Here is a 27270-nt window from a genome sequence, read left to right as displayed (position 1 = left end):
GTTTCTGTGCATAGTTGGCCTTTCCTTGCAGAAGGCTCTGGTCCCTGCCCTTCCCCAGAGATCCCTGGATGCTCATTTGATGCTACTGACACAATATTACAGTGGGGATGGGAAGAGAGGCATGGGGGCTTCTTCATGACCTGGTCTTCTGTACTGGGAAAGAGGTGTCTAGGTCCTATGATCTACACTGGGAGCCCTGCTCTCTGTTGGGTGACAGGTGAATGGTCTCTGTTGTCTCCTCTTTGTCAGACATACTATCCCCCTCCCCTACTGTGAGTTGTGGAATTTGCCAGAGAATAGGTTGAACTGTAAGGCTAGTGACACATCTGGCTCGTGTTTGTCATAACAGTAATTACAGAACAAAATCCCAATGTGCAGAATGACTGGGCCCAGGGAGGAAGCCAGTGTTTCCCTTTTCTAGCCATGGTCCCACCTCCCCTGAGCTTACAGCAAAGCCTTTCTGCAGGAGTCAGGATGCCTCCTTTGAGTCACATTTTTTTTTCAAAAGGGCTTAGAGAGCACCTTACCTGTCTTTAGAAAACCAGCAGGGAAAAGCTTGTATATTTATAAGCTTGTATATTTATGTATATTGGATTCACGGTTTGGCTCCTGGAGGCTGGACTCTACCATGGTAGATTCCAGCTCGTGCTATGCCTTTCTGGTGCCTATAAATGTGGAAGCTTAGGAGAAAATAAGGTGATAGCAAGGGCTGGCCAAATGGTTTCCTTCCCAGGGATTCTTCTTTCCCCCCAGTTGGTCGTGAGGTTCCAGAGGGAAGGATGACTCTAGATGGGATTCTGAAAGGGCAGTAGACAGCCACGGCTGGATCCTTATTGAGGCCAAAGCTGGTTTTTCTGTCCAGGAACCTGATGCATGGGAAGAGCAGGATCCAGCTACAGGGTTCATCTTACTTCTTTCTTCCCCAACAACTTGAAGCCCTGTTTAGTGCCTGGGTTTATGTTTTATTTCATTCACTGACATATCATTGGGTATCTGACATATGCCCAACTCTATCATTTCCCACCCCCTTCCTTTTCTTGGAGAAGATGCTTCATTTTCACAGACCAGTTCTAAATGGTAATGCCTCCTGTGCTAAGGACCATACACTGTCCTGCCTGCCTGCCTGGAGGAATACATTAGTGTAAATGATTCACACTGCAAGGACCATCAAGAAGAAGTTTGTGTGTTTATGTACAAGGCCATCTTGGAGGCCGTATCCTCTCTTACACGGACTTGATCCTTAACTCCTCTTTTTCACGCCATTTGAGTACATGATCCTGGCCACCATCATTGCCAACTGCATCGTCTTGGCCCTGGAGCAGCATCTTCCTGAGGATGACAAGACCCCGATGTCCAGAAGACTGGTATGTGCCTGCTTTCTTCTCCCTTTCTCCTACTGGTTCCCTTGACTCAACCCCTCTTCCCCAACGTCCTTTCTCATACAGTCCTGTGAAGACTATTCTTTGCTGAGGGACAAGTAAACCCTGCTGGGACACACGAGGAAAAGGACATTGCAAATGCTTGTGTGTATATCCCATGACAGTCAGGCAAGAAGAAAGGGCAGGCACGAGGGCCATTTGCTTCCCTCCTCTTTCCTAAGGGACCATTGAAGTGAGAAGAAAAAGAGGGAGGATGCTGAAAGCTGAGTGTGTTGGTGGTTATGAACTTGCTAAATGCCGACGTCTTTATTCTCCTAAAGGAATGATTCACATGTCTAATGTATTCCTCCCGAAGAGGGCACACAAATTATTTTAAGTCCAAAGCAAATGGGTGAGTGGCCAGACTAATGACCCAGGCATGAGAACTCTGAAGTTTCTAGCTGGTGTAGAAACCCAAGAATGGAGGAATGAGCTCCTTTCTGGGCAATGCTGTGTTTCAGGGACTTTCAGGAGAAAAATGTCTAGCCCCTAGAAGGGACAGATCTGTTCATTTCTACAGTCCCCTGCTCCCTGATCTGTGTATTTCATGTAGCTTCAGGTCCTCTGGGTCCTTCAGTAACCTAAGCTGTGTCCATATACAAGCTGGCTGTCATGGTGACAGGAGATGGCCAAGGTGTGCCTTTCCCTATGTCTGATAGAGACTAATCCTGTTACTGTCCCCCTGCTCTTCATCCTCACAGGAGAAGACAGAACCATATTTCATTGGGATCTTCTGCTTTGAAGCTGGGATCAAAATCGTGGCTCTAGGGTTCATCTTCCATAAGGGTTCATACCTCCGCAATGGCTGGAATGTCATGGACTTCATTGTGGTCCTCAGTGGGTGAGTCTCCTTTTTTTTTATTGCTCTCATTTTGTGTGTGTGTGTTGACATGCGGTAGCTGGTACAAGGAACACAGGGTGAGCAGAGATCAGAATGAAGAGTAGAAGCCAAAGAAAAGATCAAGGCAAAGAGTCTCCATGTAGCTGGAGCATAAAGAGCCCATCCTTGGAAGAGTTGGGTGCATGTAGCATTAGGCAGATGCACGGGACTCTCAGGCATGACTGGGTTCCCATTGTATACTTGCTGGATTGCTGAACATGCAGTTTTCCAAGGAAGAGCCTTTTAACTGAGGCAGGCAGCTTGTGCTGGTCTAGGGGAGGGGTCATCCCAAGAGATCAACTTAAAGATGCAGCAGGTATAGTTTCTTTGGCGGGAATTGGAGAAGATTACAATTATTTTTTTTTCTATACTAAAACTTAAGATTAACACACTGATAACAGAATTAAATGATCTGTGGATTTATTAATGGCATAAAATTGAATCCCATGAAAATACCTGATAAGTCATTCCTTAGAACTTAATATAGTTTATATTGGGTCTGACCCAGGGTCATAGGCACATATAAGGTAGTGATACCTATAGGTGGATATTTGCAGCATCGTTCAAGTATGAACATAGTATGAGGATGATGGGTGTATCCAACACTGTTGGCAGCAGATGTGATGGGTTTTGGCACTGGGAACGATGAAAATACCATACAGGGTTTCTGTGGCTTACGAGTCTTTGAGTCCACTGGCTGTTGGTACTTGCGGAAGAGAGGAGTAAACTTGTATAGGTAGATGTGCTTGACATGGAAATTTCCTAACTTAGCTGCCTGGCTCACTGGTGAGGACAAGCAAAGATACAGGACACTGAAGAGAAGGGCTATGTAGCCACTACGATGATGAGCAAACATGAGGAAAGAGGAAATTTGTAGGGAGTAGTTGGGTAAGGGTAAAGACTGAAAGGGTGAGCTTGGGAGCCATGTATCTCCTCATTGTCTTGTGATGTAGAGCCAGGGCTCATTTTTAAGCATTTAGGCCAGTTGTGATTGAGTGAAAGAGAAGAGGTTGAAGATATAATGGATTAGAATATAGCTTACACGCAGCCAGCCTCAGTATAGGCCATAGATAAATAGGGTTGAATGTTCATGTTTAAAAAGCACCTGCTGCCTTACAGCAGGATTTTCTGTAGGGCATTTTTCAAAAACACAATTCTAATGCTGTGTTTTAAATATGACTTAGTATATATGGTATCACAGAAGAATATTTTCATAGAAAATGTAGCAACCGAGTGATATTTTGAGTGTCTTTAAAATCAATAATATATACTGCATTAGAAAAGTCCTAAGTTAAGACTTGAGTCATGTTATGATTCCATTTTGAATGAAAGTGTTGTTGTTGGTGGTGGTGGTGGTAGTATTTGTTTTGTTTTTCCATAATATTTTTATTAATCATTTGTGAGTTTCACATCTTGCACCCTAATCACACCCCTTCCTCAGTCCTCCCAGTTCCAGGTCCTACCCTCGTGGCCTCCCACCTACACCAAAACAGGTCTAATTTGTGCTGCTCGTATACTCACTGGAACATGGTCAGACTTCCAGTGGCCAGCACCTTAAAGAAAACTGAGTCTTTCTCCACCCACACCCCTGTGAGAAGCCATCAATTGTGAAGAGCTACTTTAATCACAATTTTTAAAAACGTTCTCTTTAATGGCCTTTCGTCTGGGCTGTTACCTTTGTGGGGCTGGGGGTTGTCCCAGAAGCCTTCTGTGTCCCTCTTTCTCAACTGTGAGTCTGCAGTCATTGATGTCACTGCAAAAGTAACTCCCTGGTCCTTTATACACAGCACAGCACAAATCATAGACTTGCGCATAGTTTTCAGTGACAGCAGGTTTATTTGTTCTGGTGTACGTCTGTGTAATTGGTCCTGCTCCGTGTTTTATGCACGGAAAAAAAATTTAAAGTTTCTGGTCTAAGCCGTTCATTTTTATTTTAAGCTGTCATAGATTGATCGTTTTAAAAATACAGAAAAATCAAAAATTAGAAGAGAAAAACCCGTGTTCACTGATTAAAGGCAATTTCTGATTTGAAGAGCAATTTCTGGTTTGTACGGCATCGTCTCCCAGCCCTTTAAAGCTAAGAAAGCGTTCTTTCGAGTGTCTGTAATTTTGCTGCCTCTCTCAGTATATGATGAGCGCATTCCACATCATCCCATGCTCTGCTGGAATTTTGCGGTGAATGATCAGCACTTTGTTAAAAGGATGTACACAGCTTATTTCTTGTTTCTGCTTGTTATTCGACACTTAGATTGCTTCCTGGTTTTTGCTGTGATAAATAGTCATTAAAGATGCTCTAACATACGTCTTTTGGATGTCACACTTTACTAGACAATTCTGACAGGTTGAAGTGCTGTCAGTTCTCCGTATCTTTGGCTTCTGAGCAGATCCAGTCAAGCATGGATAGGAAATATTTGGGAAAAATGCATCCATAGTGAGCCTGCAAAGACTTTTTATTCTTATCACTATTCCCTAAGCAGTACAGAATAACTAATATTTACGTAGCATGGTCTTGTAGGTAATGTAGAGACGATTTAAAGCATCCAGGAGGGAGGATGTGCACACACTGTATGCTAATAGCAGACAGCTCATAGAATATATGTGAGCACATATGAATTTTGGTAAAATTATGGTACCTAGAGGAGCCTCAGAACCAGGCTCCTCTAGGTACCATAACACAACTGTACTTTACAGGGGAATCTGGTGGTTCTGGTGTGGGAAGTGGGGACTATGATGGGTGTGGAGGACCCTTACCATCTGACCAGACGGGGGAGAGATTAGCACAAGCTTTAGTAAGGGCTGTTGACATGGTTGAAAGAGCAGGGATCAGCAAGGCACTTCTGCTGCTGTAGCCAAGAAGTCCTGCATTTCTCACATGCATGTCCAGACAGTGTTAGAGCTTGGCCAAGTCAATTGTTCTGCCTGAGCTGTCTGCCCAGCTTTCCTGGTGGCTCCTCAGACTCTGATGGTTCTATGGATGATTCTGAGAAGCCGATACTTTCTAGAAGAACCAACAAGACCTTGCTCCTGATCCCATCCCTCCTCTAGCCCACCATGCAGGAGCTCTTCTCAGTTCCATGCAGATCTTTTCCAGACAACAGGTTCACTGTGCTCTTGACTGCTGAGGGATAGGGTTCTGTCCATCTGCAATGGAATGGGTCATTGAACTGTCTATATTTGTACATTCATCTACTGCCTTGCTTTGCTGCTAGGAGGGTTATCATCTGTGAAGTCAGTTCATGTATTAGCATAACGGCATGGTGGAACTTGATGGTGTTTTCTTTTCTCTCTCTCCCTTAGTGGTACATTAAAGGACCAGACATTTTGCAGTGATAGGGTCTTAACTTCAGATAAATATGCTGCAGTACCAACTAGTGAGATGGGCAGACTAGACTTTCAGAGATGAATTATCTGGTACCCAGCGAAGTTATGTCAGTTGCTCACTATCACCAGCTTTCTGGTGGCAGATCCTGGGGGTCAGATCATGCCCCCTGATGCAGGACTGATATATTTTTAAGCCCATTCCATGATTCCCCTCACCTGCCACACAATCCCCTCCCCCGCCCCGCTTCTTGACACCTGCATCCGGAGTTATCTTTGCTGACGGCACCCTTCCCACCTTATCTTCAGGTGTCACCTCACATTCTAGTCCTCTGCACCAGGGAATGACAGTGTCGGAGCATGACACAGTGTGTCAGGTCTGGGGCTGCACGACATCTCTGCTCGCAGTTCTGATGGTGGGTGGGGGTAGGAAGATGGATGCCATGCTATCAGACAGCTGGTTCAGCATCAGATCTGTCATCATTAGCCTGCTGCTAAGAGACAAGGATTTGGGGGGACTGGAGTCACCACATTCTATCTGCCACCCTAACCTTTCATATTCTTAGCCGTGTAAGTTAATGATGTGCATGGTTTAGAGTCTGTTCATGTCAGTTATTTCATACAATCCTTATTCACCCATAAAAAGGGTTGTCTGGGTCCATTTTCTACAACTACAATATAGCAGACACGGGGTGCATCTTATAATTGTGGTGTCTGAAAAGTGTAAGATCTGACCCTGGCATCTGATGAAGTCCTTCTGTGTCCTCACAGAGCCAATGACATCATATGCTGAAGAAGAGAGAGGAAAACTATCCAGACTCATCCTTTTAGCAGGAGTCTGTCCCTGTCATACATAGCCCATTCTGGTTATGGCAGTCCCAGCCTATGCTTTAGGGAGGTGTCCACATGACCAAATCACCTCAGAAAGGCACCATGCTTGCTGTGTCGCAGCACTGCTTAAATTTCCACAGGGGCATATGCGGGGGTCCTTTAGACTACAGTAGGGAACTTGTCCTCATTTTCCATACAGTGACATCGAGTCTCAGAGAGGGAGTGTGTCTAAACAGTAGACACAGTCTAGGACAGTGGTTCTCAACATGTGGGTGAGTCTTTCTCAGGGGCGGCATATCAGATATCCTATCAGATATTAACACTACAATTCGTAACAGTAACAGAACTACGGTTATGATGTAGCAATGACAGAATTGTATGGGTCACCACAACATGAACTGTATTAAAGGGTCACAGCATTAGGAAGGTTGAGAACCACTGCTCTGGACCTTAAGCCCACATCTTCTGCCTCCAAGCCTTCTCCAATATTTTTTGTTCTCATACCATCACCAGTCACTTTCGTTACCCCAAGGCTCTGTGGTCATACATCTTCGTGATTCATACTCCTTTGGTCCACTAGAAACAGTGGATGGAGCACAGCGGGGATGCACAGCATCACCATACACGTGTTTCTAGTTCAAAGCGGGACCTGCAAGTATGATTTGAGGAAGGCGAACACTCCTGTGTCCTTCTGAGACTCCAGTCCGTGGGCCTGCGCTACCGTGCTCTGCTCTAGGGCAAAGAAAGAATGTCAGCTCTTAGCGCGACATCGCTCCATGTACGAGAAGTAGATGGAAAGGTCCAGCTACTTCAGGAATTGGCTTGTTTAGTCACTCACCCATTCACTCACTCATTCATTTATTCAGCAAGCCAAACATTGTTGACCAAGAAACACCCAGACCAATGTGCTCTCACCTCTGTTGAAACAAACTTGTATCTGCTGGGACTTGGGACCTCTCTTGACTTGGTGATGATTCAGGAGGCTCCATGCTTAGACTCCTGTCATTATTGAACTTAAATATACGGAGAACGATAGTGAATGATGAAAACTCAGTCATCCCTACACCCTTGGTAAGAGCAAGTAATTGGATAGACATCTGTGCATTTTGACCTTTGTTCTTCTCTGTATGTCTGGTGTATATAGTCACGGCTTAATAAATTCTGGTATATCACTTGCTCCACTCCCAAAGTCTCATGGCCTCTATAGGATTGAAGCCCGGGCCTGGGGTAGCGGGAGGCTATCCCCACACCTTCCCTCATCTCTCTGGGACCTGTGTGTGCAGCTCCGTCTGTCCAGCTTACCCTGTTAGGGAAATGGAAGCTAAGAGTGTGTACTCCAGGGTAATGAGAAACATTGGGCTCTCGGTGATCCCCCCTTGGGAAGTGTTTTTTGAGTGGTACAAGTGGAATCAAGGCTTTTAGAGGTAGCCTGAGTGGGCGTGCAGGGAGAAAGCAGCACTCAGTGTAACATCTTTCGTCCTGTAACACTTGGCATTTAGCAAAGCACGGGCCAAAGTCTAGCCTCACAGATAATATTTCTAACTTGTAAAAGCAGTGCCACAGGTAAAGGTTATTAAGTTTAATTATTCCCCAGGTCCATTTCAGGGATGAATAAGTTAAAGGCACAGAAAACTTTAATAATATGCTTGTATTCAAATGCCTGCTAGAACACTCGCCTTTATCCACATTTTTAGCTTCCTACTGTTTCAGTTTTCTGTGGTCAGCCACAGCCTGAAAATGTTAAGTGGACACTTCTTAAGTGTTGAGTAGCATCCTCTTCTGAGTAACATGGTGAGATCTCTGGCCATCCCTTGCTATCCTGCCTGAGACAGGAACCATCTCTACTCAGGGTGTCTATGCTGCATGTACACACCTGCCCATAAAGACAAAGGCCCTCTATTACTAGACCCTCCTTTCAAGGTATTGCAAAACTTGCATTCCATTGTTCCTTACTTTGCTTCATAATGGCCCCAATTGTGAATGTAGTAATGCTGGCAATTTTTCTACCCTGTGTTGCTGTAACTTGTATTATAATTATTAGCTAATTCTGTTCATCTCTTCCTGTGTCTAAACTGTAGAGTAAATGTTATTGCTGGCAAGCAGCTATGGCAGTAGGGGGAAAGTCATGATGTGTGGAGTTGTGTACTAGCTGTGGTTCTTCATGTTTCCTGGAGGTCCTGGACCAGCCCTCCTGCAGATGAAGGAGGCAGTTCCACATGATAAACAGAGTTTGAACCCAGCCTGTCTGCCTGGAGTGGGTTCCTTCTCTGAGCCTCCTGATCTCAGAGAAGCTGCCAGCTGTTCTTCTGCAGCTGAATAAGGCTCAAGCATTTCCATTTCCTCTGTACATCTTCTGGTTCAGGCCCAGAGGTGAGCTGTGTGCTGCTCCTCTTCCACTGAGGGCCTCTTTATGTTCAGATGTGTTATAGTCCTGATTGTATCCCAGGGCTGCTCTTGAGCTCACAGCTGCTCTTGGATGGTTAGATAGTCTACTGTCCTATTAAAAATGCCACTTAGCTCAGCACTCGCTCTGGTATCATCATGATTAACTGTGCAGTGGGGCAATGGCCTATTTGAGCAGATCAGCAGTACAAACACTGTAGTATTCATGGGTGTGTCTAAACCTTTTGCCTCTGCTAAGGTGTTTGCCACCAGGCTCAGGCAGCCACTCAAGAGCTGTTGAGCACTATGCTAGGTGTTGAGTAGGATAGGCCAAGTGTTCCTCACCAGGACATGAGCCTACATGTCATGAGCACTCAGAAGAGCATCACACTTGGCTCTTGGGTACCAGGGAAAGCTGCTTTAAGGAAATAACACTTAAATGCTCTGAGGTGCACAAAGGGATGGGAATATAAGGCCGGAAAAGGAAGGAGAACTTTGCTGGGAAAAGGAATATTGTGTGCAAATGTTTGGGGGTGGGGAAATATGAGGGGACAGGCAGAGGGGCATCTCTAGGAACTTGGTGAGTGGAGTAGTGAGAGCCACTTCCGGAGAGGTCAGCAGGAGCCAGCCTAGTCTATACAGGAGTACTTATGCTTGAATCTGAGAGCAGCAAGGTACCCTGAGGACTTTAAACTGGGGGGGGGGGAATCCTACTTATAACTCTGTTCTGGACGCCGCACAAGTCTCTCAAAAATTCTTTTTACTAGCTGGGTGCAGTGGCAGGGCACATCTATGCACTCTGGAAGGCAGAGGCAAGGCAGATCTCTGTGAGTTTGAGGCCAGCCTGGTTTACAAAGTGAGTCCAGGACAGCCAGGGCTACCCAGAGAAACCCCATCTTGAAAAAAATAAGTTCTTTTTACCCCGGGATCGCCTCTGAGGAAAGACAGGGCTCAGAGAAGGGGGCTGTCTCTGCATCTTCAGCTCCAGCTGGCGGGGCATGAGTATAACCTAGAGGAGAGAGGGAAGACAAAGGAGAACGTGGGCAGGGGAATGCTGCAGAAGAGTGGGACCAGACATCCTGCAGCCCCAGCTTCCAGCCAATGGCACGCGCAGAGTGGTTTAGCCCAAAGCCTGTTTGTAGGAGGATGATATCTGGAGCTAAATATACATCGATAAGTATTTTTAGAGGGTTTCTGTAAGAAGGCTGCCCTAACATATGAGTTTCCCTAGCAGCTAAAGATCGAGGAAAGCACAATTTTCCTCTGGGAGCCCTGTCTCTCTGGTGCTGAGAATGTGGGGGAGGTGTTGCTTATGCAGCCCCAGGGGCCCCCAGCCCGATTCAAATCCCTGCAGTAATAGTGTGATAGCCCTGTGTATTTATATAGCAAATCATGGCAGGGAACCTCATGGGATTTTATAGACTTGTCTTTTACTCACCCTTTTAGCTGTGGGCAGGCCAAAGCCAGAGCTGGTGGGAAAAGGCTGGGTGGAGGGAGGAGACAGGGGGCTTATAAATTTGGAAATGAGAAACTGGCACCGAGTGAGGAGACATGAGGGGCTTTGAGCTTCCCAGCTTCAGTGAAGCAGGAGCTTAGGAACTTAGTGTCCTTGACACTGCTGGTGAGGAGGTCTTGAGTCCTTTGCTTCCACTGCTTTTGAAATTCTTCCTCTTAAGCAGAGCTGGGAGCTGCTTCTCTGGCAGGCCTCCACCTCCTCTCTGGCATTTTGTTCATTTCTGGCTCCACACTGGGGGAGCACTACAGTAGCTGCTCCATGCGGCAGCCTCTTTTGCCGGAATACTATTTCTGTTGCAGTTGTATGATGGGAGAGATACAGTTGAGATGCAGAATCTTGCCTGTTATTTCATTCTTTATTTTTAGAATGAAGAGGTTGATTCAGGGGAAGAGGTAGGCAAAGGGCCGTATGTGAGAGGTAACCGTCTCTTCTGAGGCTCCACATGAGAATGCCGGAATAGCTGATGGATCATTCATTGGCTCAATGGGCAATTTTTTTTTCATGTATAGCTCTCTCTCTCTCTTTTTTTTATCTGCTGAGATAAGTCACTAGTTTACTGAACAGATATTTGTTGAGCATTGACTATTTCTCAGGTGCAAAGCTTTGATGTTAAGATTTCTTTCCCTGAAAGACTTCTTGTTTTCCCCCACTGTTGTAAGTTTAGTCCAGAGATAATAGAATTTATCTGTGGGACAGGACTTGAACTATGTATTAGAAATTTAAAGGGACCTGTAGGAACACTATTCAGAACAGCTGTTAGTTTGCCTTAAGCGTTACTGAGGAAAATGTGATTTGAGTTTGGCTCTGACTTGAGTGAGGCCCAGAAACCCATGCGTGGAAGACCGTGTTTAGGTGTGTGGACGCTGACAAGTGACTGGTCTTTGAGATGTGAGGCCCAGTTGGAAGTGGCGATGTGGTGGGCAGCATCACACTTGGGAGATATCAATGCGTAAGGGTAAGTAGTTGCTGTAAGGGCAGCTTGCCATAAAAAAATAAAAATACATTAAAAAGCTAAAAAACATAATAATAATTTAGTTATGGCGTCAGCTGAGAAAAGGATAAGGCAGAGGGAGTGAAGAAGGGATGGGTATACTGAGGAAATTGGTTTGGGGCTTTTCTTCTTGGATTTATGTTTATTCAAGGTGATTCAGGGAGAGAAATTGTGGCCAAGTGCATTCTCTGCCGACCCCTCCCAGCCCTGTGCCATTCGGTCCTTGAGCATGAATGTGGGACAATGGAAACGCATAGCAATGTGCTCACAAAGTAGATGGGATACATATGATTTCATTCTATATACACCGAAGGCAGAATAGAAATTAAAGGGGGTGTTTGTGTCCCAACTTTGTGGATAAAGTACGTCTCTTCCTTTGGGTAGACACTGCAGCTTGTGTCTGCGCTGTGAAGAGAGTCCACAGTTAAGTATAAGCACATTGGTGTGAAAAGTGAAGACATGAGACACTGCTTAATGTCAGTGAAGTCAGAAAGTAGCAGCCGGGTTGAGTATAGCATGGTTTTCAAAGGGGAGGACGAGGCGGAACAGCATGGGTTTAAGAAGACAAAAGTGGGTGGGCTGGTGGAATGGAGAGTCAAGAGAAGCAAGTTAAGTCCAGGTTATTCAACCAGTCACTGCATTTTATATGTGGGAGAATGGCAGATGTGTCCAAGTTTCTCACAGGAGAGAAAACTGATGTGCAACTCACTAAGTGCTGTGTCAGGCTTGTCTAAGTAGGATGTATGAGCCAGGGCTTAGACAGAGGTTTGTTGAATGCACTTAAGGAGCCCTGAGCATTATAAGGAAAAAATTATAATTGAGAATATTCAAAATGCTGTGATTCAGAATGACCACCCCTCTTGCTCATACTTGTACCTGAGGAGAACAGTTTTACTGAAATTTTTGCTAGTTCTGAATCCATGGCTGTTTTTTTAAAGTTTCTTTTATTACCATTTTGTGCCAAGACAAAATTGAACAATAGGATAGCTCTTGTTTCTTTTTGGTAGAATATCTAATTTTATCAATGCTTGGAAATTCCTCCATAGCTATTATTAGCAAGAACAACAAAGGAATTCCAAGAGTAAAAGTTGAAATAGAGGCTTTCGTTTTTAATTTTATTAGCAATGAGAATTCTTCTCCTCTAGAGCTCCATTTTTTTCCAGTCTTCCTACTCTTTGTCTTCTGGCCATTTTCCCCACTTCTTATAAAACTCTTACAGGTCAGAGGGTCCTCATAGAGGAAGGAGAAGACACATGTCCTTTGCCCAGCAGGAAGGTCTAGTCAGCCCTTGCACAGAAAAGAGCTTAGTTTCCACTTCTCAGCCTTGTCTTTCAATCTCTTCCTTCTCGGCTGCCACGCTCCTGTCAGCTGCCTGAGCCTTGGTGACAAGCTAGCTAGGGAAGGGCCTCAAGGCCATGGCTTTTCTCCCTGGCCTCTAGCTCTGGGACAGTGACACGGAGGCAGAGTGACAGGTGTGACTGCTTCACACTTCAGTTCCCATCAGCCATGCTTTTGCAGTGATTTACATCACTGTGGAAGGCACATTTTGCGCCATGACCCTCCAGAGCCCAGGGAGACCTTTCGTAGCCATTCCTCACCTCATGACCACTTGACCTGGACATGGGGAGCTGCAGCTGAAACTGTCATGGCTTGAGGTAACTTTACTGTTTGGTGAGAGCAGACAACCAGAATGATGCACCTCTGTGACCTCACCCACTGAGGCTTAAGCCTACCAGACACCCACATACAGAATTACAAAGGGAAAGACGGCTTTTGAAGAGTTGGGAGGGAAGGAAAAGGAAGATGGAGCAATAGTATGGAGCTTTATGTTCAAACACAAAGCTGACTGCTAGATATTCAGGAGTGGATAGAGACAGTCTTTGAGTTTGCTGTCCAGCAGAGGGGAGAAATACAAATTTCAACTGAAGTGTAAGAGAGAGATACAGATCTCAACTGAGTAAGCAGAGAGAGGTGTTAAGAGCTTTGGGATCCTGGACCAAATCAGAAGGGAGGCAGGCCAGGAAGCCGATGATGGTCTTGAGACTGAGGCTGTGGAAGAGGAAGTGTGTGGGGGGGAATGTAAGGAGGCTTTGGAGAGAGGGGAGGGCAGGTGTGCAGGAGAGGACACAGCAAGCACAGCTGGGAAGAATAAGCCTGATAGGGACTTGTGGTAACAGTGACCTGAAGGAAGAAAGGAGTCTTTTATGGGAGGTCACTGAGGGGCTCCAAACAGGATGGTGATCTTCAGGCAGGGGCATTCTTTGCTGAGAAGAAAATAACATCACAGAATGGCTCCATGACTGATCAGAATTAGGAACTCAGAACTAAGTCCCCAAAGAACCCCTCTCTTCCCCCTTGTCCCCACTTCCCAACTTTAGCCCTCAACTATAATTTTGTTTTACTTATTGAAGTTGTACCAAAACCCATCCTCCAGACCATATAATCTAGCCTACTCCATTCTAAAGACTTGTTAACCTGCCCAAAGTGGAGACGTAGTTCCTGCCCTCTAAGATCATGCTTTGAGCATCTCCTACTGATTCAAATAATGGGTAAGAATTGATGAATGTGTGGGCTTTTATTTTCAATGTTCAACAGAGAAATTATTTTAAAAATGCTTTGCTGAGAACATTGCTATATGATTATTGTGATTTTTATTTTCCAAATAGAACAATAGTCAAAAGATCAAGCCAACCCACATGCTTGTTTATGGGATGTTTCTCTTCTCTCTGCTCCTTAAGCTCATGACACATCATGATGCTGAATCTGGATCCTAATTGAACTCTGGTTAATAACCACGATAAATATAACATGTTGTGATATAGGGGCTCTTTGTGAGGAACTCAGAGTGCTCTGTAATTTACCACCTCCCCACTCTAAATGGAGCCCACCCGTTCTCTTTCTAACTGTGATGTTATTGTAGAGCAGGCATCTCAGATGTGTTCTTCATATCTGAATGTGGTGATAGACATGCAGAATATTAAATTCTCACCCCAGTCTTTTCTGCTGGCCACTTGTATTCAATGTCATCTTTTTCCATTAGCTCTCTTTTAGAGTTTTGTCTATTAAAATAACTTGGGCGTCTAGTCCTTCTTCTCCAGCAAACAGAAGTTTGGGTGAGGTTCTTCCTTTCACAGAGACTCTGATCAGATCAAGGTTTACCCAGGTAGTTCTACAAATAAAAGGAGAGGAGCTTCTGTGGCTTCAGCTTCCCCAAGCAATTACTGGTCTGAAACCACACTGAAGCCAAAGAGTAACACATTTCTTGGGGATGCAAATTTTATAACCATGGTCATGTAAACTTAAAGCAGGATTGGAGCTCAGGGTCTGTTAGTCCTTCCAGTGGTGTTCAACCTGGGGAGCACGGGACTCTCAAAACTCCTAGAATTACTCTAATGGGTGAGCAAATCTGAGCTTCATCCAGTACTGACTGTTTACACGTAATGTTTTCCACATGTAAATATCACAGGATAGTTTTTCCAAAGTGTGTGCGTGGCATTGTGAAATACAGATGCAGATGCATTTAAACTACTGTTGTTGAATGGTGGCTCTTTCTTTTCTCTGGTGAGTCAGCAAAGCATAGTGAAAGTAGTAGAGGAAAGCTGGGCAGTAGAAGGTAAGGAGATCCATGCTCCTCTGCTGTGCTGTTTACTACCTGTTTGACTGTGGGCAACCAATCTGATTTCTGTCTGCTCAAGTGTCCTTATTAATAGTAGACAGAGTTGGGTAAATAGGGGGTTTTAGTCACTGATATCGAGACTGGAGTGGGTCTTGAACGAACCATTGTGCTGCTCATTGACTGTCAGTAAGATCTGTAGTCATCATGGAGACATAGGCTTGCCTGTGAGAGATAATCTTTTGTGTGTTTTTAAATTTACTAATTGCAGTTTATTCACTTTGTAGCTGATCTGTAGTTCCCTCCCTAGTGCCCTCCCAATCCCACTCTCCCTCCCTCATCTCCTCTGGCCCTCTCCAAGTCCACTGATAGGGGAGGTCATCTTCCCCTTCTGTGAGGGATAATTTTGATCACATTAATTGAAGTAGAAAGACCCAGCATAAATGTGGTCAGCCCAATTTCCCGGCTTTGGGTCCTAGATTGCATTACAAAGTGAGCATGAGATAAGCATTGACATTGATCTTCCATATCGTTCCTGAATGTGGATGCAATGTGACCAGCTGCTTCCAGCTCCTGCCCCCATGATAGACAATAGCACCCCTCAAACTGTAAGCCAGAGGAAGCCCTTTCTTGAGTTGCTTTTGTTAGTGGCAATTTTGTCCAAGAGGCAGAAAAGTGAGGAAGATGCCAACCCATAGTTGCAGCGGAAGAGCAGCGACCTGGAACTCCAAAGGATGTCTAATCCTCTTGTGTCTAGTTGGAAGGTCACTCGCCCACGGCTGAAGGCGGACGTGAGTGTTCAGTCCTGTGTAGGTGTGGTGGGAGAAGTAGAAGCTGGATGTAGCTCTTTCACTCATGAACAGGACAGCTTGACTGGAGGAGAGGGTGTGGATGGAGTAGACACAGGAGACTGGAATACCGAGGCCAGGCCTGAGCACAGTTTTGTGTAGGGTGGCCTAATCTTTAAGAGGGAGGGAGGAAAGGAAGGGGACTGGGAGGGCTACAGCTAGGATATAAAGTGAATAAATTGTAATAAATGAAAAATTAAAAAAATGGAGGCATTAAAAACAAAAAGAGTGAGTAGAAGGAAAGGATGTCGCTTGGACAGCTAACAGGCACATAAGAGCCTAAGCTCACATCTTTTCTAATCAGCCTGTACATCAGTCTTTCCCCATTGGTTAGAAATGGGTCCTTGAATAGTTTTGTTTCATTGGCCACTTTCCTCCTCTTTTCATATATTGTTTTGATGTCACAGATGAACATATCTTTTTCTGAAGCTTTCAGTTTGAACATAAATGTTGATTGCTATTTGAAAGAAGAGAGCAATGTTAATGGGTTCTTAAAGATGCATTTCTATTTCTTAAAACTCACCAATGAAAATTTATAGACTTATCACAAGCTGAGAGACTTCACAGGGAAATCTGAACCACACAGGAAGGTATAATTCAGTCTGTGAAGCTCTCACTGTCCTTGGCTCTTATTGCAGGGGTGGGGGGGGGGAGAGTGGGATAGGAGTTTGATGTTCTTTTACCATATTTCTTTATTTTTCTTCAATTGTATGATAATCTCATGGATGCATATAATGTGTTTTGATCAAATTTATCCCCCATTTGGTCCCCTTGAATTCCTTCCCTATCTCCCTGTCACTTTCCCTCCCAACTTCATGTGCTCTTCTTTACCCTCACAGAGTCTACTTAGTGCTCCCATAATGTTCGTGGATGTGGGACCATCTACGTGGGCATGGGAAACCTCTCAAGGACTGTATCCATGAACCCACTTTCTAAGTAACACTGCCTTTTTTTTGTCCTTCCCATCCCTCTTCTCTCTTTCCACTCATCTAAAAACTTATTATGTATTAGGTACCTACTGAGTACAAGCCATTACTATAGATGCTGAATATACCAGCAATGAACAAGATTGTTACGGACCCTGCCTACATGGAACCTACTATTCATGCAGGTCCTAGAAGACATGGTGTTGCCTAGTCTGCACTTGGTAGTGTATGAGAATAGTCATCTCATAGATCTCTCACCAACACTAAATTACCTTAATGGTGTAGCCCACTCAAAAGACTAAAGACGTTGGTTTTGACAGATATAACTTGAACTTGAAGCTTTGTTGCCAAAGTGTTACTTTGGCCAAGTTGCTTAACTTGCTTGGATCTAATATTTTAAAACACGTGAGTATTTTTCTTGTAGAGTTGATGGTCTAGATTGAGCAGGATTAAATGTTCTAAAAAAATAACCTTTCAAATGTCATGAGTTAGCACAATAGGCTTATCTCTTGCTCCTTAAACAGGCAAGTGTGTAAACAAGTAGTTTTTTTTTTTCTACTTACTGATTTGGAGACCAAGGCCCTAACCTATGATTCTACCATCTGTCAGATCCCATGATTTTATCATTTACATAGGGCCAGAAAGAGAATATGAAGGAGGAATACTCTTAATTTTTTTTATGTAAGTGATGTACATAATTTCTGCTAGCATCCTGTTGACAAAGAATTATAGGTAGCTCAACCCACTTGCAACAAAACCCGATCAGATCCCCATTGGGTAGCTACTTCTAGGCAACAATTTTGCATTGTTGAAAGGAAAAAAAGGAGAATATCAGTTTTGGATCCTTTCCAGAAGACCAGTGATGATCTTTTCATTGTCATGAGGATTGAGTAAAATGCAGATATTGTCAGACATATGTGAGATATATAACAATTTTTCCTTCGATTATTAGTAACATTATTAAATAAATACTGTATGTGCACAAAACCTTTGTTAAGAACTAGGGCTAAAATGATAATGAGATAATTGCTTTCAAGGAGCTTTCAGATGGATGTTGTGTGTGTGTGTATATATAAATAATTAAACATATAATTTTAATTTGAGGTCATCACCATGAACTCTTAAGAAAAGACCATGGAAATAAACGTGTTCCATTCTTTCTCTCTACAAACGTTTTGTTGAATGCTTATTGTATGCATGGCCCAGTAGTAAGCAGAAAGAATGACAGAGTTCAATTGTGATGTTATGGGAAATTTGGCTTCCTCTCAAAGGCGTCAACTATTGATATTTGATAGATACAAGTGTAAGAAATGTAAGAAGCCCTTAAATCATTTTACTACCTCTTAGTGAGACTTTGAATGATAAGAATGAGAACTGATTTGCTTTGTTTTTGTTTTCTTTTGTTCTTATGTTTCTCCCCCTCCTCTTCAGGATCACAGAGACTAGCAGTAGCTATCCAGCTGAGGCTGTTGAGGAATTTCTCTATTGGCCTAGATAACCCTGCTAGTTAATACCTGTTGGATTCTGAACTCTGTGTCGCAAAAGCATAGGGCTCTAGGAACCAGTTTCAGAGGGAAAGCAGCTGGTCCATTTACTCATGTCTTTTCTACTCTTAGTTTGTACAAGATGGTTGAAGAATTGAGGTTTAGTTATAGGGTGAGTGTAGCTATGATGAATAGATTAGAGACAGAAGCAAATAAATGAGTACGATGGGTCTTTGGAGAAAGAATTATTATTGTGGCAGTACTACTGAAATAGTCTTTTGGGGAGTCAGCTTTAAGTATGTTGCTCTTGAGTGCAGTTTGTGGGCAGTCTTCTATATAGGGTCTTAAAAGTGGATCCTGAGCTGCTCTTTTTAAAAGTTTAAATGAATTAACTAGTTAATTAATGTGCATGCAGAGTCACATGCGATCACAAATGCATGCCTCTTTTCTGTTTAATTTTAAAAATATTATTTTACTTTGGGCATGGTGGTGTACAGCTTTAATCCCAGAGCTCAAGAGGCAGAGATAGAGGCAGAAAGAGGCAGAGAGAGGCAGAGATGCAGAGGCAGAGAGAGCTCTGTGAGTTTGAGGCCAGCTTGATCTAAAGCAAGTTCCCCAGGACAGCCAAGGGCTGCTACACAGAGAAACCCTGTCTCAGGGGAAAATTATGATTTTATGTATATGGGTATTTTACTTGCATGTATGTCTATGTGCCCAATACCTGTGGAAATCAGAAGAAGACATTGGGTTCCCTAGAACTGGAGTCTGTGAGCTGCCAGGTGGGTATTGCAGATTGAACCTGAATCTTCTGAAAGAGCAGCCACTGTTAATCTGTCTCTCCAGCCCCATGGATGCATGCCATAGCATGTGTGTGGTAGGTAGGGGACAACTTGTAGGAATCGGTGCTGTCCTCTGCCATGTGGGTCCTGAAGATCAAACTCAAGTAATCAGACTTGGTGGCAGCTACCGCTACCTGCCAAGCCCTCTCATTGGCCCTGAGCTGCCTTTAAATTCCTTCTGTGAAGAGTGTTCCTTGTTTGGAAGAACTTGCCACATTAATATTTTTTGTAATGAATGATTTACATGCACTTTGTTTTATGTTTGCTATTTATTAAACCATCTTTCTTCGTTTTTATTTTTCTGAATTGATCACACTGTTGTAAATTAATTTCTCATGCATATCAATCAGTTTATTAAGGTCTGTAATGGAGATACCTCTATAGCCAACAGGCATGGATATCCAGAGAGCACTACGTGTGTTATTGGATTTATACATGTAAAGTATTTATGCAGAGCGAATAGCAAGACAGTCAGATATAATCAATTTAAATTAGAACTAGAACACTGTGTTGCTATTGAAAACCCACCCTGACAAATAGGAATAAAATATTGGCAGTGATCTTCATTGGTGGTATAACTATTGGGCTAATAGAATCTTAAATTTAGGGGAAATACTAACCTATTAAAGGTTAAGAATTGGTGGAAGGGCATATTTGAAATCATCTGGCTCCTTCTCTGCTGCTGGTACCATGCCTCCCAGCCATATTTCTCTTCTCCTTTCCACCATTCACTACAAGTCATTAGAATGCTTGATCTGCATTCTGACCCCAGTGCTGCAGAGAAGGGAGCCCATTAAACCTTGATGGTGCTCCTGAGAACAGCTGGCTCGGAGGGAATGGGATGGAGGAGAATAAAAAATAAGAGTGTTAAGAATGTCTGTAGCTCTTGAAGATGGGCAGGGTCCAGGTATGTGCCAATCAGACTAGCTCTGTACCCATGTTCTTCATATCATATAGTGTCCTGAGAACAATCTTGAGTGCAAACAGCATGGCGGTGATGTTGCCCAGAAGCTTTTGTTCTCTGTCAATGATTTTGTTGGAAGGATTTGCAGGCTTATTCCTTCCTTTTAAGAAAGCATTACTTGCTTCTACAAACTGCCCCAGGCCTAGATTCCACTGCCTTTCCCTAAGATGCTCTAGGGACCCCCCTTTCATCCAAGCTCATTAACATCCCTCATCCTTGACCTCGACCAAAATGGTCTTTTCTTTATTGGGAGGTCCATCCCTGTGATCTCTCAGTTCTTTGGCAAGACGGACAAAGCTGGGTCTTGGATGTTTGAAACTGAATTTACCTTAGGGTGGTATTATTGTTTTACTAATAATTCTGCTAATTTTACTAATGAGTCTGCCATTTCTCTATAGGAAAAACTAAAATTTGTATCTGTATTTACATAAGGGGAGGGAGGAAGGAAAGCCTAGTTAATAAATTTTGAAAGATAACACTACCTCCACATTTATTATAGGGTAAAAGCAAAATGAGACATCACAGGATTATAAATAGGGTATATTTTGCTTGTCTCTTCATAGAGAATTCTAAGACTATACATGCATATACATGTATATACACTTTCTCTCTCCTCTCTCCCTCTTTTTCTCTCTCTCTCTCTCACAGGCAGACATATTTATCTTTATTTTTTTCTACATCTTTGTTATTTTTGTATTGAGCAGGATCTTTCTTTCTTTTATAAAATAATGTATTTTATAATAACATCGTTTATATCAGTGGCATTGATAGTCTATGTCATTATCAGGAAGACCTTAAAGTGGGTCCTGGATTATCCCAGGCCCTGCCAGTGTCCACTTGGGGTCCCTGAAAATTCAGTTTACTCACTATAATGTGGAAGGACTAGGAAGGGAGCCTTCAGGGAGTCGTGAACTGCCCAGAACAGCACAGCACTGAACATTTACATGTGAGAACATTTCCCTCTAGGGAAAGATACCATAGCTTTTCACCAAATGAGCCTCAGACCACACTGTAGACCATTCTATTAAGTCACCTCCCAAGCCCTGTGAGCTCGAGAATTTATCTATCTACCCTCCTGTCATCCAGACTTTTATGGTTGATGACTTTGTCAATACTCAGCTACAGTGGATTAAGAAGATTTTATTTTTCTTTTTGCCTGTTTGGATTTTAACGTTATAGTAAGAACATTGAAACAGTGGCCACAGAAAACAAATGGAAGACTAGGGATGATATATAGCAGTCCTCCTACAGTTACTTTTCCATTTAATTTTTGGGGTGAGTGGTCGGACCTAAGTCCCATCTTGGGACTCCCAAGAGTCCTCTGTTAGTTACAAGGTGATCATCATCAAAGGACCCAGTTCCTGAAATAGCACAGTAACTTGACTCTTGATGTCAGACCCATCCTTTCTCTGGCCCATCAACATATGCTTACTTAAATAGCTTCTTTCCATTTGACAAGGTTTTCTTTCCCTTTTCAAGTGGCAAGAAAAATTCTTTATCTTGAGGCAGCCGAGTCTTCCAACAACTAACTGTTCTCCTCTTGATGTTCATTGCCCACCTGTCTTATCACTGCAGCCACGGCTCCTTCACCCAAGCAAGGTTGGATTCTTTCTTTCCTACCTCAAACTGTCTTCCTCTGTTTCCCTATACTGCTATTACTCTGCTCTTTGTTATTTTCTTTTTGCCTTTAGCAGGTATATTCTATGATGTACTGTCTGTTGAGAAAAGGCTCCTTAGAAAATAGCCTTTTCCTGTACACCCAACATTTATATGACTTTTCCTCCGTAGACTAGCTAGCATTGCCTTTTGTTATATTTTTATGGGCCTCTTGTTTCTTTGCTGAGGCTGGCAGTGGGGTTATGGTCTCATTTACCTGCTCTTCAGGGTGATTTGTAGTCTGAGACCCGTAATGGATGTGAAACAAATTCAAATTCAGTATGGGATTATAAGCCAGAACTGTGACATTCTGCCATTCAGTCTGAGGGGAGGGGCTGTATCTTATTCCCTGTCCTCCCATGCTCTACTCAGGGTGTATATCCCACTATGGCATCCACAAAGGAGGATCTAGGCCTCGTCCAACTCTAGGACCCTTGATATTGAATGTGTGCCTGCTGAGTTCTTGGTAAGAGTTATGGGGTTGAAGTTGCAGAATAGAATAACATAGAACGAGCTGCTGCCTAATGATCAGGACTTGGGAGAGAAGAGCGTGATTTTTTCCCTTGTGTTTCTGAGTCAGTCTGTGTTCCTTACCCAACTAAGAGGAGGCTATTTTCCTTCTGTGTGTTGTTGTCACTGTGTTGTTTAAAATAAATGAAGTCTTGGTACTATCAGCTGTTTGCAGGGCAGATTCTTTCTTCTTCAATTAGTCTCTCTCCCCACTTGCCAGCCCCCACCTCTTCCTGGACAATTAGCAAAGTGTTTGGTGTTTAGTTTGGATGAATAATTAATTCGAAAGCTTTGTGAATGATTCATGGCACAGATGCTGGGGCAACAGGATGTGGTTCGTGACACTGAAGGTCAGAGGCTTCTCCCTAGTTCAATGGCCCTCAGCTTTGGGTACCACCCTTGTGATGAAGCAGGTTGAGCGTGGTCTTTCTTTCAGAGATCCTCCCAGAAAAAGAAAAGGTTCTCCATGGATTGATGTATTTTAATTCTAGACTGATGTTTCTGGGTTTGGGCCAGATTACTTACTGAATTGGAGTTTATCTTTTTCAAATTAGCTATCAGCTGTCTTCAAGATGTGTGGCAGATTGATGCTTCAAAGCATTAACGAGAAAGAAATACATTCCTTTTCTTGCATTAAGATATTATAAAGCTTCCTAGGCAAGGGTGTAGTCATACTTAAAACAACAACAACAACAACAAACTCTTTTATTTACGCTTCTTATATCTTTTTCTCCCTACTCCACTCCAATCCTTCCAACAACCCAATACTAGGTAGGAGAGAGAAAGGGTTAGTGTGAGAGGGGGCACAATTCACTTAGCTGCTTCCTTCTGGTTAGGGTTGCAGGGTTCCTTGGAACCAGTCCAATCCTCATTTCAGGAGATCTCCAACTTCTTGTCTCACAACAGCAACGAGGAGCAGCAAAGCGGGGAGGGCAGGAGCAGCCTTGTTTTTCTTGGATTTTCCACAATCTCTGGGCTCTGGCATTTATTCTCTCTCCAGAGTCCTCAGATTTAAACTATCCGCAGCTGGCAAAGAGCTCCTCTCAGAGCCCACACGAAGCAAATAGTCCTGCTGCTGTGGACCATCTGAATCAGTCCCACATCCCACACCTGGGGCCAAAACAAAAACATGTTTATATGTACAACACAAGGGGAATTTTTTTCCTTCTTTTTTGTTTCAGATCACAGCCTAGTCACTCCTTGATTCTCTACTAATTCTGTTTCCTGCCATAGCTCTACCAGCAGGGAGAACACTGGTTACAGTTCAGTTTGTTGGCTTTCCTTTGTCTTTGAAGAATGCTCTAACATATTTACATGCCTGACAATATCGGGCTTATGCCTGGTCTGTACACATGTGACTTCTTTCTCTGCCTCATTCATTTTGAGTAGAGACTCCTGAATATGCCGAACCCTAGAAGCCAATGAAAGAGAAATAAACCTGCTACATTAAATCATGAACTTAGTTCGTTGTCTCTTAGGCAGACACTCTACATTTCATTATATAGTGGTGACACAGAAAGAGGTATGAGTAAAATCTAAAACTCTGATTAAGATATGATAAGGATTTTGGCAATTTCTTTTTCAGGAGAGTCATGAAAGCGTTTCCCTGTATTTCCTAGCACACTCTAAGGTGATACTAATCATGTCGCCCATTTCTATAGAATTTACATGTATGTACGGCGTGAGATTTGACTCTACCTCTATTTTATCCATAGCATCTCAGTTCCAGTTAACAACCAATCACCTCTTATACACTGATATTAGTTCTACTTTTGTTTGTATACCAAATTCCCACTCTGTTTTTAGGTTTTGTCTTCTAACTCCATCAGCTATTTGTAAAGACTGTATTTTTGTCATGCTTTTTTTTTTTTTTTAGTAGCGCTAATCTCGCATTTTTCTTTAAAACTGGATGATCTTGGGCTTTATGGTTATATCTGAACTCAGTTGATGTGTCAAAGTCCTAATACTTTGTTGGAAAAGAAGTGGGTTTGTTGATTCAAGTGGGAGATATTGACATTTTAACAGTGTCAAGTGTTAGCCATATTTCTTCCTTATTGGAGACATTTCAGATCCTGTGACGGTTTTGGAGAGTCCTTCAATTCAGAAGATTTTGTTTTCAAATTTGCTATGTTGAATCTAATTTCTGCTGCTGTGAGGAATGCATTTTTGTGTTTCCACTCAAATGTTGCTAGTGTACAGATAAATATTATTTTTTATTTATTGATACCATATTCAGGTATTAGTTAAAACAATTCTATAAATTCTCTTAAATTTCCTGTGTAACAAATTATATCAACAACAAACATTATTGCTTTCTCATTTGCATATTTATATATTTTTTCTTACTACACTAGTCAAAGCTGCTAGGAAGATGTTGAATAATGGCAGTGAGCAAGTCCATTTCATAGTTTCTTCTTTAAAGCTTTTCACTAATAGGTGTTTCTTGGAAAATGAAGATGAATAACTTTTATAAAGGTCATAGGAATAACAGTCAATGAATTTTCATAATAACTCAATGTTTTAATTTAATTAACAAACTAAAAGGGAATTGATTTTATTCTGTAAATGATTAAACATTGAACTTACAAATGCCAGTGGAAACAAATTCAGTTAAAAAGTTTAACAAAAAAAAAATTAATTTGTTTTTAAGTGATCATATGCAAAGGATTTTGGTGGAATGTGCTCTGACTGTATAAACAAAGGTTTTACTTGAAAATTTTATGAAGCAAAAATCTGTAGAATGAGTCATGATAAGAATATAATTGACCATCACAGCCAAGAAAGCGTGATATTGCACAAGTTGAAATGGAAGCCACAGGCAAATGGGAATGGTAAAGAAAGAAAATAACAAAGTCCAGCACTGCCATTAAAAGTCAAGAAGGGAGAGAAAGGAAGCAATTAGAGAGTAAGGTAAATAGTAGAGTAGAAATGAGTTCTGGCCAATAGCAGCCAGAACAAATAAAAATAGAGCCTATAAATTGAAACACCCAGCTGCATAAAATGACACTAGGAAATCAAAACCAGAGTGGGTGGGAGAAGCTAGGCTATAAAAATGTCAACAAGAGGAAGTGACTAGTTATTGTAACAGCTAAGAACAGGAAGGTGATAGCATTAGGGATACATGGTGACTGGTTCATCATCTGAGATGATTTAAAACTCATGCACGCTCGGAATAATATCGGCTAGATAGAGGAGCTTTCCGATCGGATTTGAATAAAAATCCGATCACAATTTATACAAATTATTAGAATTTATACAAATTATTCACATTTTAGACAGGGTAAATAGAAGCTCCATGGTCCCAACAGTTAGACAACTGGACTGATAATGAGCAACAGGTGAATGGAAGTTTCTGATAGTCCTTAGCCAGCTTTTCCGCACAACTTCCAGTGGTGACTCCTCTGTATATAGATACTGGAATTTCAGATGAAGTTGTTATATGTGAATTCACATATAACAAGATGTGATTCATTTAAGAAAGTGTTGATTTCTCTAGATTTTTTTCTTTTGTGACTGAGATTATTGCATTTCAGAGGACTCGCCCTCCCCTCCCTCTGAAAGCTGTAGTGTGTGCTCTCCTTTGTTTCTGTTGTTCTCACGTTTCATTCATCTGTGCCCTAGGTGGTGACTTTTACTTTTGTTCTCCAGGCACTTTAGGGGGAGGGCAGCTCTTTCTATCTAAAGGTTAATAGGTGTAATCAGTGACAGAAGTACTTGGGAATGCATCTCTTTTCCTTCAAGTTTTTCCCCCTTTATTTTTTTTTTTCTTTTTTAAATACCGCCATCTCTTCGTTTTCTTTGTTCTGTATTTCCAGCATTCATTTGGCTGATCCTGTAACTCCATAAATCCTTTAAAAACCTTTTTTTTTGTACTTTTTTTTTTTATGGCTTTGTGTGGATTCTGGGAACGTTGCTCAGTTCCATGTCCAGGTGTTTAATTTAGCTGTCTGTTTGGCCACTCAGTCTGTTTGATGGCTTTTAACATTTTCAGTCATCGAAAGTTTTATTTCCATTATCCCTGGGTGCTTTTTCAAAATGCTTATGATACCCCCATGCTTTTCCTTTAGGGTATTAATCACATGCATTTACTACGGAGCTCAGATTCTCTGTGGTAGTGAACTTATTTGGGTATTTGGTAAGCCTTGGCTGTAATGTCAGCTTCTACCCACCTGCCACACGTGTGCAAACTGCTTGGAGGGAGACAGACTCTAAATCCATCACTGTAGTGAGCCTGCTAGCTCTTGGCTCACCCCCATGTCTAGTCCTCTGGGATGGTGCTTGCTGCTCCTTGCCCTTCCTCCCGGGTACAGGTACATACAATGAATACTGTTTCTCACACGCCTGGCCATGCCTGTTGCTCCTGTCTGGTAGGCAGATTTTTCCCTTGTTGTTTCCTGGTCCAGTGTGAGGAACATTGAAAGGAGAGCCGGGAGCAGTGATTTCAACCGCTTAATGTTTCTGCTGCCCAACCCCAACTGTCCTGTGGGTCACACTTGACTGCCCAGTGTCTGTAGACAAGAACACTCCTGGTAATATGCCCATGTTTAGAGCTGTCACTTTTTATTTTTATTTTTGGGTTTGTTGTTGTGTTTTGGGATAGGATCTTGCTATTCGGCCCTGGCTGGCCTGGAATATGCGGTGTAAACCAGGCTGCCTGCAACAATCTTTCTGCCTTTGCCCCCTGAAGTCTGAGTCTTAGAGTACTGAAACTGTAGTTTCTTTTTTCAAACCCCGATTGAGTTCACTTTCTGTCCTGAGAAGTTTATCAGAGCCTGCAGATTCTTTTGTCTTCTCTTTCTCCAGTGCAGTGTTTTAATGTGCAAATAAAAAGTGTTCAAAGAATTTGTTAGGGGAGGAAGTCATAGTATGTGCTCCATGTGTTTATCTGAGAAAGAAGTTGATGACATTTCTTTTCTCACTGAGTTTCACTATTTTCATGTGTGCGTGCTTGCGTGTGTGTGTGTGTGTGCATGCGTGTATGTGTGTGTGTTGTTCTGCTTTATCACTATCCACTTTATCTTCTTATTGAACTTGTAGCTCACCATTTTTTTCAGCTAGGCTGCCTAGCCAGTGAGCAGGAGGATCCATCAATTT

General features: G+C 42.7%; 1 protein-coding gene across 1 annotated transcript in view; it reads left to right on the top strand.

Moving 5' to 3' along the window:
• Nucleotides 1–27270, top strand: part of Cacna1e (calcium voltage-gated channel subunit alpha1 E) — a 475585-nt gene that overhangs the window by 182987 nt on the left and 265328 nt on the right. Inside the window, exons 4-5 of the mRNA XM_060364472.1 lie at nt 1259–1364; nt 2120–2259. Coding sequence (XP_060220455.1) covers nt 1259–1364; nt 2120–2259 — 246 coding nt within the window. The remainder of the gene's footprint in view (nt 1–1258; nt 1365–2119; nt 2260–27270) is intronic.

Source organism: Meriones unguiculatus, chromosome 11, assembly GCF_030254825.1.
Source record: "Meriones unguiculatus strain TT.TT164.6M chromosome 11, Bangor_MerUng_6.1, whole genome shotgun sequence".
Classification (NCBI taxonomy): Eukaryota; Metazoa; Chordata; class Mammalia; order Rodentia; family Muridae; genus Meriones; species Meriones unguiculatus.
Note: the sequence above shows the minus strand (reverse complement) of the source record. Positions and strands in the feature narration are given on the sequence as shown.